Source organism: Denticeps clupeoides, chromosome 10 (assembly GCF_900700375.1).
Source record: "Denticeps clupeoides chromosome 10, fDenClu1.1, whole genome shotgun sequence".
In the NCBI taxonomy this organism is placed as follows: domain Eukaryota; kingdom Metazoa; phylum Chordata; class Actinopteri; order Clupeiformes; family Denticipitidae; genus Denticeps; species Denticeps clupeoides.
Window position 1 is genome coordinate 3,343,716 of NC_041716.1, and position 24,117 is coordinate 3,367,832.

The 24,117-nt window shown below is 45.0% G+C and overlaps 1 protein-coding gene across 7 annotated transcripts in view; it reads right to left on the minus strand.

Moving 5' to 3' along the window:
• The window catches only part of magixb (MAGI family member, X-linked b), a 51,985-nt gene that overhangs the window by 9,656 nt on the left and 18,212 nt on the right, over positions 1-24,117 (minus strand). For all 7 annotated transcript variants that reach the window (XM_028994427.1, XM_028994426.1, XM_028994423.1 and 4 more), the window contains exons 4-12: positions 17,294-17,413; positions 15,326-15,499; positions 13,669-13,846; positions 13,497-13,570; positions 12,723-12,884; positions 10,487-10,994; positions 9,735-10,359; positions 9,567-9,630; positions 9,068-9,460 (exon numbers count right to left, since the gene is read on the minus strand). In XM_028994427.1, the coding sequence (XP_028850260.1) occupies positions 9,068-9,460; positions 9,567-9,630; positions 9,735-10,359; positions 10,487-10,994; positions 12,723-12,884; positions 13,497-13,570; positions 13,669-13,846; positions 15,326-15,499; positions 17,294-17,413 (2,298 nt within the window). The remainder of the gene's footprint in view (positions 1-9,067; positions 9,461-9,566; positions 9,631-9,734; positions 10,360-10,486; positions 10,995-12,722; positions 12,885-13,496; positions 13,571-13,668; positions 13,847-15,325; positions 15,500-17,293; positions 17,414-24,117) is intronic.

The window sequence follows — 24,117 nt, forward strand, 5'->3', positions numbered from 1 at the left end:
GTAGTTCAAATGTAATGTGGGGTAGCAGCCAAGTGGGTAACACACCCGCCTATGAAGTCCCAGGTTCAAACCCCACTTACTAACATTGTGTCCCTGAGAAAGACCCTTAACCCGAAGTGTCCCTGTAAGTACTGGTTGTAAGGTGCTTTTGGATAAGGCGCATTTATTACCACAATGTGAAGTGAGTGTGGTTTTCAGTGTTGTTCAGAAAATTTCATTGCACTGCTTGGTATTTTTGTATTCATATTCGTTTTTCTATCACATTTGGATAAAAAAAAAGATGGATATTCTGCATTTTATCCTCCAGTGACCTTGTCCTTGTGGTCAGACACAAGTCCCAAAACTAAAGTAATATTAGTGCTTCCATTAGTCTGTGCCATCAGCTCAGAACATGTCCTATACTGACCTAGTTTCACACACACACACACACACACACACACACACGCAAACTCTCTTTCTTTCTGTCTAAGAAACCCACTAAATCATTTTTCACATTTTCAGTTGCAGAGCGGAATCCCTGAACTAAAAAAAATATTTTTTCTTGTAGTGAACACTACATGATACATAGTTCATAGTGTACCATGTGATGATGTATTTGAGTGTGTGTGTGTGTGTGTGTGTGTGTTTAACTCGAGACACATGGAGATTCGAAAACAAAGACTCAGCCTGTGTATATGTAAAAAGACATTTCCCACCCATTAATGCCTCTGGCGGAACTCAATCAGTAACAACTTCTTCTCCTCTGACATTTTGCCCCCACATCTGTTCACCCCCCCCCGTGCCCTTTCATCATCATCATCATCTTTTTCTTCTCTCAGTTTTTACTGTACTGAATTTATATAACAGAACGAAGAGTTGCGGTACTGTGAACATTTTCACTGTACACCACCATCTGCTGCTCCACAGAGAAAGTATCAAGTCTGAGTTTAGCTCTCATGCCTCAAACATTTAACACTGTGAGTGTGTGTGTGTGTGTGTGTGTGTGTGTGTGTGTGTGTGTGTGTGAGTGAGTGTGTGCCAGAACAAGAGCGAGATAAAGCCCACAATTGTGCCGCTTTGGTCAGACGCTGACTCATTTTCGAGCAGAGTTACACAATGTGACATTATGAGAGAGGATTTCATCTGCAGCATGCGAACTACATAACACCTGTCAGCTTGTAACGTCCCACACAAACACACTCAGAAATGTGAGGGTACGCACACAAACGTACAGGAAGCGTATTCATACGCACACACGTGTACACGCAGATGCACAAAGAGATTGAATCACAAAGACCTGCATTTCACACAACATACACATAGATACAAACAACTGGTAACATACACACATATTCTTTATTCCCATAGAACACACTTGGGCTGTGCCCAGCAGAAAAATGGTCTAGACCAGTGGTTCCCAACCATTTTCCCCTGAAGCGGCAGTCATGGTGGCCTAGCGTGGCCTAGCAGTTAAGGAAGCAGCCCCGTAATCAGAAGGTTGCCGGTTCGAATCCCGATCCCGATCTGGCAAGGTGCCACTGAGGTGCCACTGAGCAAAGCACCCGGGCGCCTGTCATGGCTGCCCACTGCTCACTCAGGGTGTTGGGTTAAATATAGAGGACAAATTTCACTGTGTGCACCGTGTGCTGTGCTGCTGTGACAATCACTTCACTTTAAACTTTACTAAAGGATCTTCTGCTACAATTTATAGTAAATGTGAAATACTCAAAATATACTCAATGACATGCAGAGCCACTGTCCTGCTGCACATTTCAAGCTATTATGACTTTCTTGTACCTCCAGGTACTGTACCGTGGCACTGTCCAGCGGCACATGTCATGCTGTAATGACTGTCATGCTTGTAAAAATGTAACAGTAGAGTAAACTTAAAGCAGAGTAAGACCAATAAAGCGTTTCATTCAAAATAGTCAACAGGGTCGCAAGAAGCGTGTGGAAAAACCAAGGCGCAAAATAACTGCCCATGAACTGAGAAAAGTCAAGCGTGCAGCTGCCAAGATGCCACTTGCCACCAGTTTTGCATATTTCAGAGCTGCAACATCACTGGAGTGCCCAAAAGCACAAGGTGTGCAATACTCAGAGACATGGCCAAGGTAAGAAAGGCTGAAAGGCGACCACCACTGAACAAGACACACAAGCTGAAACATCAAGACTGGGCCAATATCTCAAGACTGATTTTTCTAAGGTTTTATGGACTGATGAAATGAGAGTGAGTCTTGATGGGCCAGATGGATGGGCCCGTGGCTGGATTGGTAAAGGGCAGAGAGCTCCAGTCCGACTTAGACGCCAGCAAGGTGGAGGTGGAGTACTGGTTTGGGCCTTTTCGGGTTGAGGATTGAGTCAAGCTCAACTCCCAGTCCTAGTGCCAGTTTCTGGAAGACACCTTCTTCAAGCAGTGGTACAGGAAGAAGTCTGCATCCTTCAAGAAAAACATGATTTTCATGCAGGACAATGCTCCATCACACACGTCCAAGTACTCCACAGCGTGGCTGGCAAGAAAGGGTATAAAAGAAGAAAAACTAATGACATGGCCTCCTTGTTCACCTGATCTGAACCCCATTGAGAACCTGTGGTCCATCATCAAATGTGAGATTTACAAGGAGGGAAAACAGTACACCTCTCTGAACAGTGTCTGGGAGGCTGTGGTTGCTGCTGCACGCATTGTTGATGGTGAAAAGATCAAAACACTGACAGAATCCATGGATGGCAGGCTTTTGAGTGTCCTTGCAAAGAAAGGTGGCTATATTGGTCGCTGGTTTGTTTTTGAATGTCAGAAATGTATATTTGTGAATGTGGAGATGTTATATTGGTTTCACTGGTAAAAATAAATAATTGAAATGGGTATATATTTGTTTTTTGTCAAGTTGCCTAATAATTATGCACAGTAATAGTCACCTGCACACACAGATATCCCCCTAAAATAGCTAAAAATAAAAACAAACTAAAAACTACTTCCAAAAACATTCAGCTTTGATATTAATGCGTTTTTTGGGTTCATTGAGAACATGGTTGTTGTTCAATAATAAAATTATTCCTCAAAAATACAACTTGCCTAATAATTCGGCACTCCCTGTACAATTTTGATAACCTCAGCAATTCTCTGCCGTGCACAGGTTGGAAACCACTGTTCTTGACCCCTAGCGAAGTACTTGTTTAGATACAAAAGTTCTGTATAAGTATACAGATAAGTATCTGATCTGCAGTGAAATATAGTGCAAATGAGTCACCATCAATTAATTCTCACAAAAAAATGCACAAACACACACACTGCATCACACATATTGCAGCTTCATAAGAATTATGAATAAACATGAACACAATTCACAAAATTTGCCGGAAAGCTCCAGACAGGAGCCGCATATTTAAACAGTCGAGTAGGAACTGCAGAATGGGGGGAGGCAGCACGGCCGCCCGGGTAACGTCACTCCAACTGTTGCTCCAGTCGGACCTTGACAGAACCAGCTGCCGTCGTTTTGGCAAATCCAGTGAACGAAGACGCTCCACGGCGGCCCGGCCCACCCAGGCCTGACCCACTAACGCCGCCACAACTTTAATCTTTATTTTTAGCGGATGGAGGGGTAAACGCTCGCGCGCTATTGGTCAGCGTTTGGCTGAATGGATGCGGACGGGCGGGCAAATTCCCCCGCATCCAGCGTATTGGTTGTGCGGAGGGGAAAATGCTGACATACGCCGGATCCTGCCCGGGCGGGGGAACCCTGGTAACAGGCCCCAGGAGGAGAGGGACGTACAGCGGCGCACCACGCTCGCCACTCCTGCCTCCAGTTTTACACTCAAGCATCGAATCAGCACGCATGGGCGTGCTGATGAAGATTATTAGAGTATAAAACCCACGATGCCGAGCATGCATCATCATCAACTTAATCACAGGCTCTTAAGAGATCATTGCAAATCAACACATTGCAAGTACACACACGCTCACACATGCAAACATGGATGTAAAGTGGTACAAAAAAAACACCCGAAGCCAGAAAAGCAGGAGCTGTAAAAAAAGAAAAAGAAAAAAGGCAGAAATAATGCCGATAATTACGTCTGGAGTCCTTGACAGTTTTCAGAGCCGACTGCAGCCTCTCCAGCATGGCTCTGCGGAGAGTCTGGAATCCGGGCGAGTGGCCGACCGGTGGACGCTTACATCCAGACGCGCGGGTGCCTACTCAACAGGAACGTGACGGAGCGACCAGCGCCAGAACATAAGCGACAACAGAGGCACGCTGCTGATGCCCGGCTGGAGGAAGGAGGTGTGTGGCGAACATCCCACCGACAGAGAGAGGAGGAGCGAGGGAGAGAGAGAGGGGGGGGGGGGGGGTGAGTGTTTTAATCTTTCAGCCACTGCAGTAAAACAGGGAAAGCACTGAGAGACAACTGGGAGGGGGGGCGGGCTCTGCTGAGCACATGAGAGAGGGCACAGGACAGGTGGTAGAGAAATGATGGCAACAGGAGAACATGGAGAGCAGACTGGAGGTTTAGAAGACCCCTGAAGTAGAAATAGTGTAAGCTTTAATAGGATAGAAAAGGTGGTAGTAGCCTAGTAGTAACACACTCGCCTGTTAACCAGAAGACCCAGGTTCAAGTCCCACTTACTACCATTGTGTCCCTGAGCAAGACACTTAACCTTAAGTTGCTCCAGGGAGACTGTCCCTGTAACTACTGATTGTAAGTCGCTCTGGATAAGGGCGTCTGATAAATGCTGTAAATGTTAATGTAGTACAAATAATAGCAATATAATATTTTACAACAGTCAGATTTGATTGGCTGGGGGGTGTCCTGGTAGCCACTTGGGCCATATAAGGACTTACAGAATTTACAGAAATTAACAGCCAGGAACAAGAAACCTGCTGGTTATCGGTATGCTGGAGAGGAGGAACTAACTACCCCACCCAGTAAATGTTTCTGACACCCAGAATTTAATGAGGGGAGTCTGTAGGCATGATTGACCGCTCTCACACAGCCTACTTCCTCTATTCATTTAAACCCCCTCCTGTCAATAAGTCCAGGTGTAGCACAGTGCCCATCTCCTCCCTTTCTCATCCATTCTCTACACCCCTTGTACACAGGGGATGTCAGTGGAAGTCACAAACGTGTTTTAGACATCTTACTGAATACGCTCCACATGCTATGTCTTATATATCAAGATGTATGATATTAAGAGGAGACGGACGTAGTGACCTTGGCAGTAGACGGTATTTCCTCTTTCAGCAGGAAATAGAACTAGTTGCACAAAAAAACTGTGTCAAAAAGTAAATGTACACGAACGCAAGTGATTCGGTTCATTAACATGCAGCTGTACGTCTCTTCACATCTACACCAGCCCGCATCATGCTATAAAGCAGAGGTTCAGCGAGTGTCAGACTCAGTCGACACAATCCTTTAACAGAGGCACTGACACATTAAACCCCACGACAGCTCCTTAAATCGCCCTGTCACCGAGCTTCAGCCAACATAATCGCTCTACTGACCACGTCGTTCCCTCATTTTCACTTACTGATCATTTTTTCCCACTGCCTGCAGTCATCTGGTGTGACCATGCACACACATATCACAGACATATTTCTTTACTAAATATAAGTAGAAATGTATATTTAAATATGTCTCTTCCATTTTCATCATATTTTGTTACAGTTTAAATTGTAATTATCATATTATTAGATGTTAAACATGGTGGTAGTAGCCTAGTGGGTAAGACACTCGCCTGTGAACCAGAAGACCCGGGTTCAAATCCCGCTTACTACCATTGTGTCCCTGAGCAAGACACTTAACCTTAAGTTGCTCCAGGGAGACTGTCCCTGTAAAATACTGACTGTAAGTCGCTCTGGATAAGGGCGTCTGATAAATGCTGTAAATGTAAATGTAAATGTAAACATTATTGTTTTCAATTACATGTGCATGTAATAAACAGCTGGCAAGAAACAGAAAGACGTTGTAACTAGGGCTGGGGTGATGAGTTGACGCAAAAAAACATATGTTGCACAATATGTGCACCAATGGCTGAAACCAAAAAAAAGATGGTGGTATTGGTGAGTAGCATCAACGACTGACTCGTGAAAGTGAATGAAAAACACTTGTTCATCAAAGATGTGGGCGTACTTCAATGTAATAAAGTTATTCCGGAATTTGTACTTTATACTCAATTTTGGATTAAGTTATAAGAGGATACCTTACCGCTGTATTTCTGTATCGCGAGTGGGCGGATGCCAATAAATTCATAAATGTTTAAGCAACTCAACCACAGCAACTGTAAAAACCCGACTGGTTCTCTGTATAATATATGGCTTTTTATTCCTTAAATATTCACAAAAAAATATTGGCTAAATTGACATTTCATGATGCGGTAAAATTGCCTGCACACTCAGTTGATCAGATCAAATGATAAATGAAATCACATGCCTTTGACTTAAGCAATGGTAACACTTTTAAGTGTTTTTGTGTTTCCTGAAAATGTTTTCAACATGTTTGTTAAATTCTGTTGGTCCAGGAAGGACACCATGGTGTTCTGCCAGCTTCAATTTCTGCTGTTTACTGTAATACAAGAAATAAAACTCTTTCTGTATTCAAGAGCCTTAGTTTTCATTTTGTATTCTTCAACAGCTCCGAGAAGGTGTTCTAGGCGACCTTATTATTTTTTATTGAATGCTACCTCTGACATTATTTTGCACTTATTTCACTCCTAGTGGAATTTTATTTTGTAACTTTGAGTTTAACATGTATTGGAATGTTAACCAATTAAAACCCCATTCGTAATGCTTAAACTCATCATGGAGAAGAATCCAGCGCTGCATCTGGCAACAGAACAGAAGAAGATGGATCCAGGCCACGTGTTGCTATCACTGGGGGTGATGCTGGGGCTACTGCTTGGGCTACTGTTGGAAAGATGCAGGTCCAGGTGTTGTGTAGAGAAAACTGTGTTGGCCCTAGCAACCATGCTATACCTGGAGGAAAATACCACAAATGCAATGTAGAGTGTCACTGGGACAGCAGAGAGGTCCAACAAGTCATCCTCTCTCCCCACGTTGTCTCACCAAGATGGCAGGGAGGACGTATCCATCACCCCTTGGAATACTTATCGGTTCTGCCTCTTTTTTTGGTTGCTTGTTCTGTCAAGCCAGGGATGAAACACGAAGGGCAAGTGCATGGAAAAATGCCCATAATCGCCATCGCACAAAACCAAAAATAGCAAAGATGTGCATTTGTACACAAGACATGCAACAATAAAGGAAGGAAATCAGAGGCTTAAATAAAGGAGTAAATAAGGATAAGGGTATACATGGAAGGCTTAATTAGAAAAATAAGGAAATGATTAAGGCTATGCCTATGACAAAAAAGATATGGCTATCATCTGGAGTGCCAGGATGTTAAATTGTGATTAATTCTTTAAAAAATGTGTGATTAAACTGTCACAATTTTAATTTAATGAAAGCCCTTATGTAGTACAGTAAAGTATAGTATAATGTAATCTGTAAAGCCTCAGTATGGAACATTTGTCTTTCTGTCACGTATCTAATTACAGCACAGCAGAGCACAATCCAGGAACACGATGAAGATTGCGTGCAAACTGCATCCCCTGCATTCGTCCCGGCATCATCTAATGCTTGATATGTCACCATTGTTCATGCAGCCTGTTACTCAGACTGAGATCATATATGTTACTCAGGCAAACACTGTGATGGGTCACTGTCTGGGTCATGTGCTCCAGGCAGGCATGCAAACACACACACACACACCAACAGTTCCTGACGTTAATGCTGCCACTAAAGGCACTTCACTGAAAAACCATCGGAGGCACATTGTGGCACATTGCACTTTGCTTTTGTTTGTTTCTTGCAGAACTCTTGATGACGTGCAAGCTTCGTTAAAAAAATAGCATTAACAGAAACAAAGGGTACAAAAATAATCAGACCCTGAGCAACCTAGGTAGAGGAGAGCAGGCAGGAGAGGTCAGCAAAAGCTGCTGACTCACGGTGACTCAGCAGAGCCTATGAAGTCATGCATATTTACAGCCAATCAAGTCTAAGCGAGCCAGTACAGCCGACATGCCTAACAAAAGGATATGTTGATTTTGTAGTAGCCTGACTAGATTATGGATTATTGCACCAGAATTATGCTATATTCTTAGAGTCTGGCTATATTAGTTTAACACCATGTCATGTCATGCAATAATAACTGGCCATATACTGAACATGGTAACTTCAGAAATAAAATAAGTCTGACGGACGAGCCCTGTCATTTGAATGCCCCCCTTTCCAGAGCTAAATGCCACGTCAGCCTCATTCTCAGAGAAAATGTTAAATGGTTCAAACCAGCAGAGCTGTCAAGTGCATCTACTGCGCTGCAGGAGATTCAGCCTTTCACCTAAACACGACTCTGGCTGAGCCTCACAGTCGCACTGGACCAGTTAAAACCATGAAAACATGCACATAAAGAATGCATGCCAGGCTGATAAGGATGTCAATCAACTTTAATCCCATTTCAATAGTCAAAGATTTAGTGTAAAACGAAAATGTGCAAATACTAGTGTAAAGTAAAGTCAGTTCAGATAAGAAAAACAACATTGAAAATAAGATATTTTGTCTTTTGAAACACAAACTTTACTATAGCCAACCAGCAGGGGTTCAAGACTATTTATAAGCGAATCAATGTCCATGAAATCGTTGCTGGTATTGTTACTGAATAATTGTGAAGTCCTGGTCCTAGCTGTACATGGCCACCAGGGGGCAAAACTTGGGTGGGACTTTGGATTGGGTACTTTAGTGTTTAGAGTTCCATCCCTCACCCTTTGCCTTGTAAATATTCACCACATTCTCTTCCGTACCAGTAAATGAATTAAATGTTAAAAGAAACAAACAGACCAAACAGAAGCCTGAAGTACAGACTCTGCCTACTGAATGACAAACATTTGAAAGCCAGAATCTGTTCTTTCTGCCATCTCTGCTGCCCTTATAAATATCCACAGTTGCTGTCATCGCAAAGCGAAATAGAGGTCAGTGTGTGGGACCGAATGTAATCATCACTGTGGTCTCTAGAGGAACGATGAAACGAGATCCTGTTCCAGACTCACCATGGCCGTTCTCCACATCCTGCGAGGCAATGACGAAGCCGAACCCCTCTCCAGATTTCCTCTTTAGCTCCACCTGGAAGCCCCGTAGCGGTGACTGCCTCTGCCTCTCTCTCTCCTTCACATCCCTGACCCGTGGGCTGAGGGTGGAGGGTCTGGCCTCATCGGCACTCTGCCAGTCCCGTGGCTCCATGGTGAGAGTAACGGGCACCGAGTCCAAGAAGCTGGTGCTCTGGACCAGTGAAGTACGCACAAGTGATGGAGGGGGCGGGGTCATGGAGGTGCGAGGAACCACGGCGTCTGGGGGTGGGGTGAGGTCTTCACGTATGAGTTGGGGGGACGACGGAGGGCGGAGTCGGTGTATTGAGGCAGGTGAAATTGGGGCATGAGGGGAGGCTGAGAATAAAAGAATGAATCAGAGACGCTTTGTTACAAAACCAGAAGGAACGGTGACACCAGGCCCATGAATATGTAATTTTTATATAAAACCAGCGATGCTCACCCCCTCTGTAAACCAGCAGGATCACTTCACCTCTCTGAGTATGTTCCTGCAAGATCCTCTGCACCTGCAACACAGACTCAGAATTTATCTGTTATTTCTTACATAAAGATGGAGTCAAGCATAAACACTCATACATACACACACACACACACACACACACACACAAACCTGGACGAGGCTGAGGGTCTGCACGTCAGCCCCGTTGATCTTAACAATGGCGTCGCCGGGCTGCAGGCCTGGGCACTGGCGGCGGTCCCACACCCTCTTCACGAGCGTCCTCCTGCCCCCCTGTCCCCCGGCCGTCACGCTGAAGCCCAGCCCACCTCCGGCCTCAAGCTGCTGGGGCAGGGCGACTGGCACGAGCTCCCCTCTGCCCCTGAGACCCCCACCGCTGCCCCCGCTGAGGGCGCCCGGGGACGGGCTGCTGGCGACCGGGCTGCCGCCCCCGCTGCTCATGCTGGTCGTCCTGCCGTTGAAGCTGAAGCGGCAGGGGGACGGGTCCTGCCCGTGGGCGGGCAGGGGCGGAGTCAACAAGGAGGGCTGAGGCCTCACCTGATGGTAGCTGCCACTGCTGCTGCTGTACCGCCGGCCGGGTGAGGAGGTGATGGAGGAGGACGACGGGGGAGCGGGTGGCGTTTGCAGGCCAATCTCGGGCTGAGGGAGGTGCAGGCGTGAGACGGGCAGGGTGGGGGCGTAGGAGGAGAGGTCGCTCTCAGACGACTTAGCTGAGCTGTGGCGCAGAGGTGGAGGTGCAGAGAGGGAGTTGTTGTTATGGTTGCGGATAAGAGAGGCTCTGAGGGAGGAGACAGAGGCAGGCCAGTTAATATGGTGTGTTGTCAAATGCTGATTAATAATAAAGATTTTATTTTAACAGTGTGTTTGTGTGTGTGAGAGAGAGAGACAGAGAGAGAGAGTTTTACCTATGGGACCCTATGGCAGAGACCACCTCACTGTCACTCTGACTGGCCAGATTATCCTGGACCCCCTGGAGATGAAAGAGGCGTCTGGAGGAGCGTGGACGGCCCATGCCTCCCCCGTTGGCGTAGGAAGGGTGCGAGGGCGGGACGTGGTGCATAAACACTTGGGGTGCATCACCACTGGCGTCTAGGCTCAATCGGCCCGCCCGTCGACCTTGCATTGCGAAGTAGGGCTCCTCGCTGTGTGCCGCAATCCCGTTCAGGCTGAGGTGCGACTGTGGTTGGGGCAGGAGAGACTGGGGCTGGGTAGTGGTGGGTAGAGGGGGAGGGGCCATCGGCAGATCCGGCTGGGGCTGCTTTAGGACGCCATCTTGATTGTAGAGCATTGGGTAGCCCCGCCGTACTACAACGTCCACACTGTGGCCCACCGGCACCGCCTTCAGCATCTCTACCACTTCTCGGTGGGACACGCCCAACACGCACAAGTCGTTGATGTAGACCAGGATATCCGCTGTGAGTCGAGGGAGCGAAAATGTATTATTATTAATTATTATTATAATTAAAAACATTATTAATATAACATGGCAGTGGTGGCCTAGCGGTTAAGGAAGCGGACCCATAATCAGAAGGTTGCCGGTTCAAATCCTGATACGCCAAGGTGCCACTGAGGTGCCACTGAGCAAAGCACCGTCCCCACACACTGCTCCCCGGGCGCCTGTCATGGCTGCCGACTGCCACCATGTGATGGGTTAAAGGCAGAGGACACATTTCATTGTGTGTTGTGCAATCACTTCCCTTTCACTTTTTTAACCTTCACCACAACACAGCACTCAGTGCAGACAGTGAAATGTGTCCTCTGCATTTAACCAGTCACCATTTAACCAGCAGTGGGCAGCCATGTGGGCATCTTGAGCCCACAACCTTTCGATCACAGATCCACTTCCTTACCTGCTAGGCCACCACTGCCCCACGAACAGGGAATGTACCCATACCGCAATAGGTGAAACAGGGGATTTCTTAAGCACCATGAAATGGACTTTCTACAGGATTACACCAAATCAGTGCCCTCCAGCAGTAAAGGTGAACGGCAATGCATTTTGAATTTGAAAAGAACGCAATATGTCTTGAGAATCTCCCCTAAGATGACTGATGGGAATTCTAATGTGTTATCTATGATATTAAGGTTCCTGCAGGACGAGGACACACTGGGGACCCACTTATGGGGGAGTGTCAGGACACCGAACGGTGCGCACACACACAATTCACTCGCCATTCATTAAAAGCCTTCGTTTTTGTGTCAAAAATAATTGGACATGAACACAAAGGGTTGAGTGGGTAGCAAGCAAGTAATTTTTTTCTGTTTACTTCCAGAAGACATAAGTGGTCTGAAATGAGCAAGCATGCTCCATGCACCGTTATACTGGGAAAATACAGCCCATTGAGTTAATTGGTAATTATGGTGTATGAAAATTCGTATTTAGGGTGGATCTTCATGCTTATCGTTCATAAAATGACACTTAATAATGTTTACTTTACCATCACACTGTTTCCCAGAAGTAGATTTACATCTAACATCAACTAATTGCTTCAGTTTTAATTGGGTACTGTGTGCAATATCAAACTAGCTAAAAAATCTATTAAAGACACGCCCTTATTGTGTATGTGTGTGTGTAATAGCTCCGTAATAGCTGGATTATAGTATGCAGGCCATTAGGATTAGGGAAGGATATTCCCCTCGCCAGAAACCACACTAATCCAGTGTGGGCGAGCGACACAGGGAGGGGCGGGAGAGATTAAGAAAAACGTAGCAGGGGCCGTGCGAAAGAACGACGGCTTTCAGTGGCAGCCGAGTGCATCAGATTAACGCACAGAGACGGTATGCAAATGCTCCGTGACGCATCGTTGCTTTCAATTTCCACTCCAGTCCATTAGTCAGCCGCGGGTGACGTAGGGCTCGGCAGCACGCGCTGCCATCATGTGTCAGAAAGGTAATCTATGCACTCTGGATAACTTGATTTCCAGGGTCCTCTGGGGCCCGCATGCACGGCCCACGTGGATCATTTCTGCTTCGTTAGCATCAAACTCAAAGACAAATGTGTTTCGTCCACATGCAATAATCTTTTTCATTAAATTATTCACACGCAAAGTTCAATATTGTAATCATTACCAGAGTCTGGAAATGGACAGCGCGCGAGGTGGGTGCACGTTGCGTTCCAGCCTGAGAGCCCAGAGTCCTCACCTGTTTTAAGAGCGGATGGTCCGCCGGGCGTTATGCTGTACACCTGCAGGAACTCCCGGGGCCTGCTACCCCCCACGATGTTGAAGCCGAAGCCCCTGGGACCCTTGGACAGGCGGGAGTGGACAGAGTACCCCCTCAACTCACCAGGCTTCTTGGTGAACACTGAATAGATAAACGGAGGGGAATCTTGAACAGAACGTTTATGGAACATTTACGCTTATCGCCCCTCCCCCTCTACCCACCACTACCCAGGAGCATGTGACTCTGTGGTCTTCTGGTTCATAGGTGAGTGTCTGACCCACTAGGCTACTGCCACCTCCAAGTGGAAAAGTGGAAATGGAATACCAGAAAAGAAAGTATGACAAGGATGCAATGTTATCTGGACCCAGAGTGCATCCTTCCTGGAAAACGTCCACATCGAGGGATCACCAAAATTCCCCAACAGCGCCCCCTTGTGTTTCAAATGCTGCAATGTGTCTCGCCAATTACCCATAAAAAGCTGCAGCAGATGGGCCTCCAAATACAATAATCTAGTGCAATAATCACCAACAAAACACCACTAATCCCATTAGCAGCCATTGTTTTCCTCCACGCTTCCTGACACAGATGTCTGGGATATTCAGAGATGGCCAGAAGTGAACAGCAGCACTTAACAAGATAGGGGCAAAGCCATGTAAAGGATTACACACATAGAAACACACACACATACATAGACAAATGTGTAACCTTACAGTGAGCGAAGTGTGGGAAAAATCTATAAAATACAGAACTCACAGTCTCCTTCCATGATTGCACTTGCTCTGCTATGAGGCCGAGGCTCAAGCCAGCTGCTTGTCTTGGAGTCGCGACTGAGTCAAAATAAATAAATGATCAATATTTCCAGTCACTTTGCTACAGTATGGAGCAGAACCGCTATGGTCTGTTACTATACATTAGAAATACTCACTCTGTGTAATACGTGTCCCCTGAGTCGTCGTAGACCATCTCCCAGGCCTCTGAAGAAGCCGCTCTCCTCGGGCTGCTCCGAACAACCCCGTTATCCAAACCACCAGCGGCACTCCCCCTGATAGAGCCCTGAGACCGACCGGGGGAGTGGGTGGGCATGGGCACTCGGCTTATTCCCGCTGAGACACATGGAAACAAATAAAAGAACCAAAATGAACATTCTGAAAGTGAAGTGATTGCAAGCACAGCTCACGGTGACACAACGAAATGTGTCCTCTGATTTTTAACCATCACCCTTGGTGAGCAGTGGGCAGCCTTGGTGCTCAGTGGCACCTCAGTGGTACCTTGGTGGTACGGGATTCGGCGACCTTCCGATTACGGGGCCACCACATGCGCAGACAAATTTTTAGAGTTGCACAGGCCTGAAGAAAGTTTTCACGACCTTTAGAGACGCCCAGTGGAAATCAGTACAGTATCATTATGTAAATGGAGGCCAGTTCAGCATTCCTCGCTCCCCCGTGTCAGGAGTGCGGATACCGGCCCTAATCTATTAGGGTGAATCAGTATGTAAGGCATTTTTGCTGATCAGCCGAAGGGCCACAGTTTAATCAATGCAGGTTGTGACACTGCTGATAACAAGAAGCAAGAGGCCCTGGGACAATAACGTGGTCATGTCACTTTCTGCGCCCATCCACACTGCAAAAGAATTCAAGCTTATGAAACAAGGTCTTTTTGACTAAATGGACTAATAAAATAATCTAGTTTTGGAAAAGCTTGTCAACAAGAACCACTGCACTGTAGTTAATTTATTTAGCTTTTTCTTTTTCTTTTTTTTTATAGTATATCAGCCAGAAAAGCAGAATGAATCAAGCTAAATTCTAATCACGAATGAAAACTTTTTTTTTAAACTAGAATGTTTTAGTCAATTCAGTCTCTAATGAGAACAATTAAGAAAGCCTTTATCTCATCACTTTTTTATTTTTGCTGTATTTATGTATTGTGTACAGAAAATAATGAAATATGATTTACATAAAGAATGTTCTAATTTGTGGATCAGGAGATTTTTTTGAACTGCGTAGTTTGGACATTAACATTAAAAAAAACTTTTTGACTATTCAATTAGTTCAATTCTAGTCACCATGGGTGCATCTCAACATGAAACTGCATATTAGTTTGGTTTTAAAGTACTCAGACCATTTAGCGTCAAAAGCACAGAAAAGTTGCTGTTTTTTTTTTTACTGACTATTGGAATAATATCGAATAGTCGTGACAATCAAAATTCAAAAGTAGAACAGACTTCCAATTACAGCTGATATGCTTAATCAGACGAAGGCGGAGATGAGGAGGCACGGCAGCGGAGATACCACAGGCAATTACCGCAGGCCGACACAATCATCCTAATTAATCAGCCAGTTGTGATCACAGCTCCAGAGCCGAGAGGATCCTTTCACATGAATCTAAGCGCTATAAGTTACATTTCCATGGATTGATCCATGTGATGCTCTTATACAGACCTTTTCTCCTGGAGCAACGCTGGGCAAAGGATATAAAGGTAGTAGAAGCATCATACAGTAGCACCATCCCTCTGTCCTTGAGCTTCACTCCAACCGCTGCCGTCTCTGTGGCAGACCAACCAACCAACCCACGGGAAGCCTCACCTGGTAGGCCGGAGTCCTCCTCACTGTTCTCTCCATCCTCCACCGCCTTCTCCAGGTTGCTCAGGCTCTTGCTGCGAGTGCGGAAGTTCCTCAGCAGGTTGCGGTGCTCCTGATAGGTGATGGGAGGGCTGTCGGGACTGATGTGCACTGGACGTGGGGTGCCGTAGTAATTGCCTACCGAGAGTAAAGAGCATGAGAAATGCTGGCTACGAAATGACACCAAAAGACGGTTCTTCTTCACATGGGTTCTTCTGTACCAGAGATCCTACAGCAACCATAGGTTTATGAATCACTTCATCATTGAGTCTTCCTCTGTTTTTCAATGGATTTCCTTGGGTTCTGATGGCTGAAGATGCATTTTGAATTGAAGATGCATGTTTGCCGAACTAAAAAAGTATTTTACAAAAAAACGTATAAGCCGAAAACATTTTTAAATAATTGTTTTTAAATGTACAGTTCAGCAAAGTAATGCGCAAGCATGTGAAAGAACGGCACTGAGGATCTCCAGGGTGTAGTGCTCTGAGACTAAACCCAGTATATTCTAAATATACGGTTGAATGAAAGCACACAGTTTTGTACTATGTTGTTTAGCTCTGACAGCGCTGACAGATTATGGCGTGCGTGTATTTTTAAGGCGGCCTCCATCCTTCCGCAGGACCGTTATTGATTGCACAAATTGCTCAGGCAACACCGAGTAAATTAAATACACCAGCCAGGCAAGGTGAAGACGTTTACGGCTCCCGTGCTGCAGCGGCGCATTTTTTACATTTGCCCACAAGGCTCTATTTCATCTAAGTAATAGCTAAAGCCCACTGCTGGGACACAGACCTCGGCCACATAACCAGGGTCCTCTATTAAACACCTGATGTTCCAGCTAATGCATATTAAACAGAACTGCTGTGGAGGACAGTGCCTTTGAATATCAGCTATTCAGCATCATAACGCTGCTGTCACTGGAGCCTGTCTAACCTTCATGGGCTTAATCTTTTTTCACATAAATTCACATTTGCCCCTGCGCCGCAATGTTCTCCATTCCAGTCCCTGCTGACTTAATACACACAGTTTTACATAAACTGCATGTAACAGGAAATACCAACTAGGAAACATTACCATACAGAACATTTGTATTGACAGCAGGGAAGGAATATGGGTTCCCAACCCACTATGAGAATATCAATCTCTCAGAATACACCTTGTTGTGAGGAAAAAGCATAATTCTCAGTATAGAGTATGGTCCATATATTATGGCCACAGGACTGGACTTAAATGTCCAGATGTCTTTTTGCTCTATCTAAAGCAAAAGGTCAGGTTATTAGCCGTGTTGCGGTCCAAAGGCACGGCTAAAGGATTATGTTAAGAATCCTTATTTCGGTTTAGCACAACGTTTCACTATGTACTGTGTCACACGTATATAGCTGAAATTACAATAAAGCTCAACTTCAACTTCAATATAAGCAACTATGTGCATCATATTGCTTGAGATCATATTGCTTGAGTTGAGATTTCAGACTGAGTCTGACCATGGCATGATTTAGTCAAACCATTCATCATCGGGCCAGAATATGAACATTTTCAACGGTGAACAAGCTTTGATGTGTGGTGTACAGTGAGGCAAGAATGTCCGAATTTTCTTAGCTTGAAACATTGCCATGGTACTTTTATTGCATGATCTAACGTGAAACTCAACGTGAAACTTTTTTTGTTTAATCTTTTTTTTGTTTGTTGTGTCCTTAGAGAAAAACTGACTTCTGACAGGGTTATAAGCCCAATTTAAGGTCCACCCCTGCAAAACAAATTACTTTACGTGCTTCTTTTCTCATCTAAACTGTCTGTCAATCCACAGTGCCTAATTCAAAAGTGCTGATATTTTTCTCAGAAATGTGCTTGCTGTGGTTACGCTCAGGGCTGACGTGACTGACGGGTCAGTATTTCTCTGTTCAAGTGCAATAATAACAGGTTCCTCCTGACCTTTGAACTTGCCACTCTCCAGCAGAGCCCCAGACTCCTCTAGTGAGAAGAACTCCTCGATGGACACAAAGTTGTAGTCGACCCCTGCAATCTCCCCGTCTCGTGGCCGTCTGGTGGTACCTGTAAGGATTGATGGGAAACCAGGGAACGAGTTTATTTATTTTGGCCATGATGACATGATCCTGCGGTAGTTTTAAGGTCGTTCGTGTCTACCGAGGGACATTCTTCCTCATACTGAGTCGTCTGATGTGGCCTGACATGGGCGCCGATCTTCCCCCTACCCTCAGGAGGGATGCGCAGGATTCGGTGGAGACGTGGGCCAACTGAGGCTGCCATTAGGATCGCGTGGGCAGGGTGGGATTATTGATAGGCTGAAGTGTAGCTCATTGCCAGTGGCAGGGTGAGTAATTAAAGCACGTCGCACGTCAAGCATTCCAGTGGGACGTCACTGCTTACAGGGGATCGGGAGTTTAAGGCACGTGTGTGTGTCTGTGTGGAGAGACACGGCTTCCGCACGGCTCTCTGCACCCTCCCTGGATGCTGGAGAACCACAATTCCAGCCCTGAGGAGGAGCCTAAGAATGATAGGATATCGACTGATTCACATGTGACACTGAAGGACACCCGCGTCATCCGAACGGTCATGTGCAGCGCGGACATATCTGGGATTAATGATCATTTTTAACGACGTGGGTATTTCAGTTATAAACGTCAATCACTGGGAGACGGAGCGCCGCAGACTTCCTTCCCAGTCTGATTGGGTGAAATTACAAGCTCGTCAAGAATGAATGATAATAAATGAGTTCCATCAATATATTATGAGGTTCATTACATGTCACTCTGCTGTAATTGGCTCATCAGGGTCCAAACAGAAAGACAGAAACACCAAACCAATCAGAACGTCCGGTGAGATTTTTAACATAATGGGAGGGTCTGTTGAAAGATAATTACACCATTAAGTTCATTTTATTCACAATTGCCTGTATAATTACCATAATTAAACAAGTATAAAAAATTTTAATGTTATGAGAATCCTCTCTTCCATTTAAAACTTAAAGAAAAGGAGCCATGCCTATTTGCCCAAAGCAAAGTGTTTAGTTCCACACATGAAATTTCCTATGAAACTGGTGGGGTCACGTGACCACCTTAACTCAATTTTTCTGCCACAGATGGCAGGGAGAATATTGAGATGCAGATATTCTGGGATGGGTGACAAATCAGCAGTGATTTACAGATGATTAATGGCAGACCAGTTTTTTTTTATGCTGTGACAGCCTATTGACCTAAGCCTTAAGCTGACCTTTGGAGTGGATCTCTAATCCATATTTCCACATTATTAAAAACATGCATTTTTAAATAACAAACCTGCAAATTTTTCACCAGGCCGATGGGAGACCAGGAACTATCAATTCTACTCCAACCTGCCTAGAAACACACCTGGGCACTAAACCTCTTAAACATTTTCGTGAGTCATTTATTTATAATGTTTTGGAGGTTCCATTAACTAAAATACATTATATTCTTCGTTATTAAAGGCTGCTGCTTTTTAAAAAGGTTGTGAGAGCAGGAAGATCTGAGAGAAGCTTCAGGCAGAAGTGCTTCTTTGTACCCTCTTGAAGAGACAATTAATTTCTGTCTATTTGATGAAATATTGATAAACGCCATGCTCGCACTTCATTTTATTAAGCGGTTTGAATTGTTAATGCTGGGTTCTTTTCTTTTTTTTTTTTGTTAGGGAGTCAGGTCAGCGAGAGATACGTGATCATCAGGGGAGAGAGGGGGCTGCAAGGAGGTTCCAGGAGATGATAAAACAGTCGCAGCCCGGCGCTCAAACCACATGATGGCACTGAAGGACTCGTGGAAGATTTATGGTTTCTGGAGTCAGACGAACACGGTCAGGCCATCCTGCAGCATGTGGCAGATGTGTGTGTCTGAAATAAACACAAATATCTGACGTGGTGCTAAATAACAATATGACTCTGGTTTTGTGAAATCAAGCCAGCCACAAATTATTCGAATAAAGCCTTAATAAACAAACTGACCCTTATTAACTTTTCTCTTACATCATTATCAGTTTTTACTTCCAATTATGTTACATTAATAAGAACCTTCTATTTTGTAAAATATGACGCAGTGCAGCGTTATATACTGGCTCATCTTAAAATTTTTGAATATGGTATAAATCTATCTCAAAATTTACACACAAAAATACACATTTATTTCTATCAAATAATAACAATGCTCAAACCCTGAAAGATGGAACTGTGGAAAAAAGAAACTGGTCCCTTTTGTACTTTTGGATGGCTTTCAAGGACGCTATCTGTTTAAGACACCAATTAAACCAGCGGGGCTGTAGCCCTAAAGCCAGTGCTAAGGCTTATGGGTAATGGATGTTGTTACAAGCAGCTCTCCACACCCATGTACCACCCATTAGATCCAGAGTGACACTGAATGTTGGATGCTGATGGTTCTTTGCAAACCTTCATTCCCCCCAAAAGACTTAACCTGTCAATACATATTCAAGCTGCTGCAGGGAGTGGACGCTTTACGAATAATTATGCAAATGCGGCGGCCATGAAAAGTTAATTACGTAGTGTTTTCAGGGATTAGATGGGGTGGCCGTGTGACACCGGCCATGACCCTTTATCCCCCAACAGACTAATGCAGACGCTGCTAAGCTGAGTGGAAGGCAACTGTTTACAAGCAATACATCGTGAAGCACACTGACAAGGAGGACATGGATTGATGAACTTTTGTTGGTAATGGTTAGGCATATGTTCTTTTTTTTCTTGTATTTAGTTTTCATAGCTTCATAGTTTTTATCGTCACAAAGAATATATATTTATTTCATGTGTGCAGAGTCCAAATCTCCATCCAGATTGAAGAAAAGACCTTTGCAGCCCCCAACAGAATGCTACAATGTGATAGAATGTGAAAAGAATATTTCAACATGTTCTATCACTTTTAGTATTAGCAACAAACCAATACATTAATAATATTAATAAAAACGTTAAATCACATGGCAAAGACAAATTCATCCTGATCTGGGTCAATAATGAAAGAGGTTACTGGAAAATCTACTTCTTCTTCTACTTCTTGCATTTTATTCTGAGAAGCAGGACTCCTACAGATTTAAATATTTATCCTACAGGTAGTAAATATGTATTATATTGTTAGGGATATGCATTATATACATAAAACATTCATATTTGCACATGTAGAATCAGCGGTGTGTCTGTGTGTGCCCGTCCCTCTCTCTCCATGCATCACGGAGCCGGTGCCGCTCCTCCCCATGCAGATCAGATCAGAGGGAAGTGCCTCCGGCCGACACGTCTCCTTGTCTGCTCGGCTTAGTGGAAACTACGCTGCAGCCCCCAAGTGACGCTCCCAACCAGCCAAACTCCGGCAGACCACTGCCGGAGCCCGGCGCAGGCCAGAGACCGACTCATCTTCAATTGTTGAGCATTTAAGCGCCCAAACTGCACAAGACCATATATCTCTATAGAGCACCAAAAACAACCATAAAAAAGCCTCTATCCACCATCCGCGTCAACGTGGCATGTGTATAACGCTGCACTAACAAGCGTGGTTTTTCACTTCTTTGCTTTTGAGTGTTCCGCTGCATGTTGGCATGAGCTCTTTGAAGAAGATGTCTAAAAAGACGGCTCGTTCTGCAAATGTGAAGGGAGCAGGCAGAATCCAGCTCCACATGACCTACTTCATGGAATAAATGAGAGATTAGCAGACTCCAAGCCCCCACCCCAACAACAGTGGGCCTGGGCGGGGTGCTTGCAGGTTTAATAGGCGGAGTCGGAAATACAAACAACTGGCAACCCTATTCCAGTTTGAGTTCCATTGCCCATGCTGGTTGAATGCTCCATCCCATTACCATTCCCTCTGATAATTAAAATGCTCCAGAAAACGGCATTTCGCACTCATTATTTTTAATGGAATGATTTTTACGGGACTTCATTAACACACAGACTGTGTATTGTCTTTGGACATGGACCGACATGCAATCACAAATTAAATTAATTGGGCTTTTTCAATGTTGACTAACATTAACCGCTTCATGCACAAAGTCTAAACTGTGGGGAGTGTAGATGTAAAATCATACCATGACATCCTGCATTCCTGCAATAAATCGATTTATTTAGCATAGCCTTCATTTCACGAGATCTTAAGGGAACTTACTTAAATTCAACTGAAGTTCACAAAATCACGTAGTCACTCGCTGTCTTTGCTGTCTATTGTCTTGTTTTTGTTCTATTATTATGAGGGAGTTATACATTCTGATGGTTCTACAATTGTGATGCCTAGAGGCTGAACGCTCACAGCAGGCACTCATGCGTCTGATCAGCAGGTCCTGATGCCTCTCAGCTGATTCCTGTAGAGCAGGAGCCATCAGGACCTGTTAAAAACAGGGTGGAGCCATGAGTCGTTGCTGCAGCATTAATGTGGTTCTCGAGACTTACTTGTGTTTGTTTCAGTTCCTGTCGCTCTGGGTTTGTTTAAGTTCTTTTCCCCTTTTGTGTTCTCCTTTTGGCCCACGTGCTAGTTGATTTGTGTTTGTTGTAATAAATCCGCTGCACTCATTTCCACATTCGTCCCATGGTTGTGACAAGAAGAGGAGCGGGACGAAGCCGAAGTCAGCAGCGAAGAGCCATGGGAGGATGGTGCAAAGTTTGCATCCCCCCATTTAAGGCATGAAAAGTAACTGTCATTGTGAAACACTGCAGCACAGTACACGGTGACACAAAGAAGTGTGTCCTCTGCTTTTAACCATCACCCTTAGTAAGAAGTGAGCAGCCATGACAGGCGCCCGGGGCGCAGTGTGTGGGGACGGTGCTTTGCTCAGTGTCACCTCAAACCGGCAATCTTCTGAGTACAGGGCTGCTTCTTTAAACGCTAGGCCACCACTGCCCCTTAAACTACCACTGCCCCTTAAGGGGGGGGGGGGGGGGGGGGGGGGGGGGGGGACTCTGCACCATCCTCAGCTGCGCCCAGGTCGAGGGGGATGACACAGACGTACATGACGATGAGGAGTGGTGGGGGAATGGTGCAAGGGTGTGCTCCCCCTAGTTTTTGGGGGTGTAATGCGGATTAGGGGCCCCTGAGAGGTGGGCAGGCAAGGATGTGACTGGGCTGGTCCCCCAGGTAGCCAGAAAGGAAGTCTGGCCAGACGGGGGCTTGGGTCAGCCTCCACGAGGATAGGAAGCCAACGAGTCCCCTAGGCTGGCAGGTGGAACCAGCCGGGACGTGCAGGGAGTCATCTGTATTTGTTTTCATTGCATTAATGTCTGACTGGATCTTCTCTGTGAATTCTGTGGACATGCAGCAATAAAACTTTTATAGACTCTAATAAAAGAAATTAATGGCTAATTCACTGTAGCTAAAAGCATCCTTTATCAAACAGGCTTTTTTTTGTTCAGTCTGACATTACAGGAGAACAGTTCAATGTATTTTGTGATGAAGCTGCTAATATTTATGGGAAAGAAAGGGTCTTGGGGAATAAACAGCAGTGGGTGTCTGCTGAAAAAGAAGACAAAAGAAAAGGGGCAAAAAATAAGCACTACGGAGACAGAAGCTGCCACTTGGAATAAGCATAATAATGACATTAAAGACAGTTACCATGGAGATGTCTTGAGAGCACTTCTGCCAGCCCTCTTCCCCGCCCAGACACCGAATTTGCCTTAGGTACTCTGGTGCTGGCGAAGACTGTTCTGCACACTTTAAGGTGAGGAACGCTGAAAACACAGTATAGAGCCGTGGTGGCAGCAACAGCTTTCTGGAGAACTGATCACAAGCCAATTAACACCAGCGCTGGGGTGGCACCTCCAGTTGAAGCCGAAAGTACAGGAGTTATGCATATGTATCACAACACACACTCTGCACACACCTTCCTGAGGGAGTGGCAGAGTTGTACTTTATAACACAGTTAGATGTGACTGGGCCTTCTCATTGGCTGAAATCCTGGGAATAATATCATAATATCTAATTTTACAACCTCACATAACCAGCTATTGGTAACTCCTTGTAACAGATAATTATGTTTCTCTGATCATTAGTAATGGGCCAATAATGGAATTGTGCAATGTCTAAATTATTGATAATCAACTTAACTGAGATCTAATCCAGTACACCTGTGCTCATAATATTCAATTTATAACACCCCTGATATTCATGATAATAAGGGTGTAAGGGTGGTAGTAGTAACACACTCTATGAACCAGAAGACCCAGGTTCAAATCCCACTTACTACCATTGTGTCTGTGAGCAAGACACTTAACCCTAAGTTGCTCCGGGGGGGGGGGACTGTCCTTGCAAATACTGATTGTAAGTCACTCCGGATAAGGGCATCTGATAAATGCTGTAAATGTAAATAATATATTAATAGTAGATTCTTTCAAAAGTTCACAAAATATCAAAGACTTCAGTTCTAAGCGTCATTTGATGAACATGTCTTATTATGATCTCTGTATCCTTTAACATAATCTGCCCATTCCCAGGACAAATAAACACAGCTCAGATTTTTAAGTCAAATTTGTCTGTCTATGAATGTTATAGAAAGCCTTCTTATACCAATATGGCTCATGATCTGCCAAGCAATAAGCACCACAGACAGCTGCACAGCAACTACTCAGTGAGTTGAAAGTGAAATGTGAAGTGAAAGTGAATTGAAGTGATCATCATTGTGATTCACTGCAGCACAGCACACAACGAAATGTGTCCTCTGCTTTTAACCATGGCCCTTGGTGAGCAGTGGGCAGCCAGTGGCACCTTGGCGGATCGGGATTCGAACCGGCAACCTTCTGATTATAGGGC